This window comes from Anarhichas minor, unplaced genomic scaffold, assembly GCF_050575085.1.
Source record: "Anarhichas minor isolate MPS153535 unplaced genomic scaffold, ASM5057508v1 ptg000043l, whole genome shotgun sequence".
In the NCBI taxonomy this organism is placed as follows: Eukaryota; Metazoa; Chordata; class Actinopteri; order Perciformes; family Anarhichadidae; genus Anarhichas; species Anarhichas minor.
This window is the reverse complement of record NW_027466489.1, coordinates 6,420,230-6,426,229: the sequence shown is the minus strand read 5'-3', so window position 1 is coordinate 6,426,229 and position 6,000 is coordinate 6,420,230. Positions and strand designations below refer to the sequence as shown.

The 6,000-nt window shown below is 45.7% G+C and overlaps 1 protein-coding gene across 2 annotated transcripts; it reads left to right on the top strand.

The window, feature by feature from the left end:
• Nucleotides 1–5,787, top strand: alas1 (aminolevulinate, delta-, synthase 1). Of its 2 annotated transcripts, none has more exons than XM_076110812.1 (11): nucleotides 1–167; nucleotides 1,401–1,643; nucleotides 1,834–2,016; nucleotides 2,102–2,242; nucleotides 2,506–2,725; nucleotides 3,288–3,472; nucleotides 3,590–3,769; nucleotides 3,991–4,155; nucleotides 4,680–4,948; nucleotides 5,069–5,231; nucleotides 5,452–5,787. In XM_076110812.1, exons 2-11 carry the CDS (start codon nucleotides 1,430–1,432, stop codon nucleotides 5,610–5,612), a joined length of 1,881 nt encoding a protein of 626 aa, XP_075966927.1. In that variant the 5' UTR covers nucleotides 1–167; nucleotides 1,401–1,429; the 3' UTR covers nucleotides 5,613–5,787. The 2 variants fall into 2 exon arrangements, with proteins under 2 accessions (XP_075966927.1, XP_075966926.1); XM_076110811.1 differs by having other exon boundaries at nucleotides 2,099–2,242.
• The last annotated feature ends 213 nt before the right edge of the window (nucleotides 5,788–6,000 follow it).

Here is a 6,000-nt window from a genome sequence, read left to right as displayed (position 1 = left end):
TTTCGTTCGTCCTCAGTGTAGGATAACGAAGCTGTCTTCTCTCTACCGTCTCCTAAAACCAGGCATTTTAGTCAGAGTCTAACTTTAGATCGGCTCCGCTGCTGTTATCCTGACCACTACGTGACCGTTGAACAGGACTACGCCATTAATTGGAAAGTTTTCAGGAGGTAAGTTTCTTATTTGCCTTTCACCATCTTGACTTCTGGATGTAGCCTCTTGGCTAATGTTAGCACTATAGCTAACGTAAAGCACGGTCGACCGGCAGGGATCCCGAGCGGCCGGGCTAATGTTAAGACTTGGTCTATCTAACATTAGCTACGGGTTATAAGAACGCTGTAACCGAAATTGATAATTGTAATAGTAACGTTATAGACAGACAAGTCGTGACTCTAGCTCTCTTCATGTGTTATAGCGCCTTGGGAGTCAACACGTAACACCACTTTAAAGGGCTTGTGGACACTTGGAAACGATTCAATGTTTGTAAAATTGTCCCGCTCATAATAATAATAGTAGTAGTTTGACCAGAGGCTCGGGTCAATGCCAATGTTGTTATCTTACCGGTGAATGCATACGGTGCAGGTAAGGACACCGGGAATCGTGTTACAGAGGTTACTGTTACACCAGTGCAGACGTGTAAAAACACGGAATGCGATCAAAAGGCATCAACAACACGAGCTATTTTGGTAGTTTATTGCTTTTCTAAAGTTAAATTAGTTGCACTTAATTATACGCGTTTTTACCGGCTCGTATCATTTTCCCTCGAACTTCAAGTGGGCGGAGAAAGTCTGGGAGTGATGATTACTCTGTCGAGGAGTGTGTGGACCTCACTTCAACTCCGGGAACGCTCATGACGCGTATATTTTCCCCTTTTACGCAATAGGACTTAAAAAAAAAAAAAACTCTTTAATGCCATGATCGGACACCTGTTGCAGTGACACTGAAAGTTGATTATTCCCGCCCTCCTTAACCAACATCTTTCCATTTCGAATGGTTTTGGTGTGAAAACATTTGAGCCCAATGACATTTGCTCTGCGCTCCAAAACAAATGGCAACATCTCTCCTCAGCAATGAAATGACAGTTCTACTAACCCACAGACCTCGTTGTGGATACTTTCATAGGGAACTATTTACTACCAACATCTGTCTTTCCTGCACAGAGAGAAGGAACTGTTAACTTAAATGTGTGCTTATTATTGAGTACATTTCTGTAAAACTGTGTGAATTGATTGATTTGCATTTCAGGTAAATAAGAGGGGGGGGAAAATCCTTTGTTTTTTGTATGTGTACTTGTGTGTACTGCCTTTCAGCTAACACCTTGCTAAACAGGTTTTTGTAGCACATAGGAGTATCTGAACTGTCCACAGCATATGTTTCAATTCAGTTTCTACTGTCTCCTTTAGACCTCTGGACAATCATCACCACTGCTGACATGGATGTGATCGTGCGTCGCTGTCCATTCCTGGCTCGTGTGCCTCAGGCCTTCTTCCAGCAGCCCAAAAAGTCTATGGTGGTGTACGCCCAGCGTTGCCCCATCATGATGGAGCTGGCCGCTAAACCTATGGCTCCATCAATGGCTCGGGCCCTCTTCTCCTCCTCCTCCTCTTCCCACCAGAAGATTGAGGACATCATGTCTGCTCGTGAAGGTGAGTGTGCCAAAGGAGGAGTAAATGCAGATTTATTTATTTTTTTGTCTAATTAATGCAGTAATTACATTATATCAAGTGAACCAGTTGATGCGATGACTGACTGAATCATTGCGGTGTGTGTTGTTGTTTATAGGTGCTTAGTAATGATGTATATCTAAAGTTTTTAAAACCTCTTGTCCACCTGTAGGGCCTAAACAGGAAGGGCAGCCCAAGCTGCCGGGTGGCCACCCTATGATATCCTCAGGCCAGGCGGCGACCTCCAAATGCCCTTTCCTGGCTGCTGAGATGGGCCAAAAGAACAGCAGTGTGGTCCGCCAGGTCAGCATGGAGTTCCAAGAGGATGTTCAGGAAGTCCGCACAGTCAAGAAAGGTAAGAAGCGTTAAGAAATCGATTAGGTGAGCCTGATTGAGCCCCATCTTTTTGTTCACATGTTGATACCATTTCTTGGCAGAAGTGTCCCCTGCCCAGCTGAAGCCGTCCCTGGCCAGCACCATTAAGGGAAGCGGAGAGGAGAAAGCTAATCTAATGAAGGACCTCCTGAAACAGAGACCTAAAAGTGTCTCCCACTTGCTGCAGGACAACATGCCAGGCAGTTGTAAGTTTTATTTGGGTGCTCTGACAACCTATTTATAAGGAAACATACTGATACAGAACTGCAGAGTTGTTTAGCTCCACATTGTCCTCCCACATTATTATCATGCTAGCAACTCTCATATTGTAGTTTACCTACTAATTTGCATGTTGAAGTCTGTGTGTTTTTGAGTAAGGTGAGCGTAGACTTTCATCATGTTGGGCATTGCTTCATCCGTCACAATGCAAGCCACATTGAGCAAGTGTTGCCTTCCTGTTCTGTTGCAGTGTCCCGCTACCAATACGATGAGTTTTTCGAGAGGAAGATCGAAGAGAAGAAGAGTGACCACACATATCGTGTGTTCAAGACTGTGAATCGTCTGGCCAACGAGTTCCCGATGGCCGACGACTTCACTAGCTCTTTGGATGAAAAGAGGGATGTGTCCGTTTGGTGCAGCAACGACTACCTGGGCATGAGTCGCCACCCACGGGTCGTGCAGTCCATTATGTGAGTACTGGAGGAGTTGTTTGTGTGTAGTGTAGGACAAAACAAAACACTCAGTCCATTGGGTCTAGATGTGTTTTACGTGTAATGGGACAAATATTTTTCTTGGCTGGTCACGCCTCATGTGGACGCTTAAGTCGGAGAGAGAAAGAAAAATGTACAAAAGGTGAGACACGGCCCATAATAAATGAAATCAACACCTGACACATGGGGACAACGCCCATGGTGTTGATTTCAATTATTAGTCCATTGTTTGTGTAGGTGTAAGTTGGCTATAGTTTACTCGTGGACCTCATGGCCCCAAAGCGATGGGGTGTTTTCCTTTTCAGCTTGTTTGAGCTTGCCCAGCTCACTTATCCCCTGTGTAGCAGTAACACCTTGAAACAAGGTGTGACTTACTACTAAGCCACTCTTCTGCTTAAGGATTTACAGCTTTCCATTTTTTGTAGTCTTACCCTTCCTTAAGCGTCCACCTGGCTTATATATGTGTAACATTTGTGCTGCAAAGCTTAAAAAACCTGGACAGGTTCAAATGTTGTTTTTGTCTGTCTTTCTCTGTTTCTAGGGAAACTTTGCAAAAGCATGGGTCCGGGGCGGGAGGCACCAGGAACATCTCTGGGACCAGTAAGTTCCACGTGGAACTTGAACAAGAACTGGCTGACCTTCACAAGAAGAACGCTGCACTGCTCTTCACCTCCTGCTTTGTCGCCAATGACTCCACCCTCTTCACCCTCGCCAAGTTGCTACCTGGTACACAATTTAAAAAATATATATATGTTTTCGATAAATCCACCGTTTATGTACGTTATGTCATTAATAAATGTGTGATGCAAACTCTCAGTCTCACTTTCTCCTGAACTATTTCAGGTTGTGAGATCTACTCTGATGCGGGCAACCACGCCTCAATGATCATGGGTATCAGGAACAGTGGCGCTAAGAAGTTTGTTTTCCGCCACAACGACGTCGCCCATCTCCGAGAGGTCCTCCAGGAGGGAGACCCCACAAAGCCCAAGATCGTGGCCTTTGAGACCGTCCATTCCATGGATGGTTAGTTTGGGATTCATTCTTTTTTTTAACTTGCTTATCATGTGGTTGCTCATTAATTGTCATATAAATGTTAGGGATCACTAAGCTGGCAGGAATGTTCATTACAGCTACACATTTACTCGCACGAGAACATTTAAAAGTTGTCTAACAACGTGACTGTAGTTGAGGTACTTTGTGGCCGTGGTTTGGCTAATGGCTAAACTTGTCTTTCCGTAACACAGGTGCCGTGTGTCCGCTGGAGGAGATGTGCGACTTGGCCCACGAGTTTGGTGCCATCACCTTCGTAGACGAGGTTCACGCTGTGGGCCTGTACGGGTCCAGAGGAGGGGGCATCGGAGACAGGGACGGGGTCATGCACAAGATCGATATCGTCTCGGGGACATTAGGTCAGCATGTAATCTCTCGTAGAACAAAATACTGATGTTCTAACTGAGCATATTGATTTTTGAAGCCACGCCAACATGTTCCTGAGCCACTAAATGAATGGCGAGTTGTGTCACTATCTTTTTTTGTTGTTGTTTTGAATCTCTGTTTTGTCGTTCTTCTGACGTTCGGGCCTCATCTGTGTCACACAATATGCCAGAGGGCTTAAAGGAGCCGGAGCAGCTCTGTTGTTGCTAGGAGACTGTGGGCTCTCATTGAATTACTCCCTGCGTCTGTGTGTCGCTGTCAAGCTGAGAGACAATTATTTCTAACTCTGAGCTTTTCAGCCCCTGTACGGCTGCAGCTGCCCTTTCCGAGTGATCTACTTTGTGAGATTACAGTGGGAGGAGGTCGCATAGACCACTGAGCATAATGTTGTGACTTTTTATTCAAGAATGCTAAATGATGTCTCCAAAGCTGTGGCAACGACCTAGATTAACGAATAACCCCCCCCCCCCCCCCCCCCGTGTGCCATGTCCTCTTCCAGGCAAGGCTTTCGGCTGTGTGGGCGGCTACATCGCGAGCACCACTGCACTGGTGGACACGGTGCGTTCCTACGCGGCGGGTTTCATCTTCACCACCTCTCTGCCGCCAATGCTGCTGCACGGAGCCAGGAACTCCATCCAGATCCTTAAAGGGGAGGAGGGCCGCACTCTGAGACGCAAACACCAGCGCAACGTCAAGCTGCTCAGACAAATGCTGATGGACTCCGGGCTGCCGGTGGTGCACTGCCCCAGCCACATCATCCCAGTCCGGGTAATTTAGTATTAAAACGCTTGACACGTAAAAATAAAAAACACACCAAGTAGTCCTCAGTGTGTCTCAGATATAGCTCCATTCTAATCATCATGTGCGTCTCTTTTGTTATTTTTTTAGGTATCCGACGCAGAGAAAAACACGGAGGTGTGTGACATCATGATGAGTCGCCACAACATCTACGTCCAAGCCATCAACTATCCCACCGTTGCCAGGGGACAAGAGCTCCTGCGTATCGCCCCAACGCCTCACCACACCCCCGAGATGATGAAATACTTTGTTGGTAAGAGCATACAGTAATCTTGTTAATGTATTACAGTTCAAATGCAAATTCACCCCGTTAGACATGATACTTGGCCTCATTTGCGTTGGAGGTTTGCGTTACCAGATTGTCTTAAATGTATAATTGGTTTCACTCAAAATGCTCATTTGATCAGTATGCATGTGGGAACTGACATTCGCTTTCTCTCAGTACTAACCACTGACTTGTTTTCCCTCCACAGAGAAGCTGGTGCACACATGGAAGGAGGTGGGCCTGGACCTGAAGCCCCACTCATCAGCAGAGTGCACCTTCTGCCAGCAGCCGCTGCACTTTGAGGTGATGAGCGATCGTGAAAAGTCTTACTTCACCGGCCTCAGCCACCTAATCTCAGCCTGCGCATAACACTACTCTCTACCGCCGGCTGGAGATGGCACATACTACTCATACTCAACACTCATTCCTCCTATCACTGTCATAGAGTGTATTATCTTTGATAAGTCCTCTTACACATATTGCTTAATATATTCTATGGTCAGATGTTCTATATGCTCCGAATAAAATGCGAGATGTAAAGAAAGTGTGTGTTTGTGTGGCATTTTTTTTTCTTTTGATTTATACTTGAATGGAGAAGAAGATGCACTTCCATACATATAAAACTTTGGACTATATTTTATTCAGCACTTCTGATTCTTTGTGTGTGCAACAGTTGTCCTACAGGACGGGTAAATATAATGTGTGTTCAGATTGTCGTACTGCTGACGACTATAATAACTACACAATCTCAAATGGG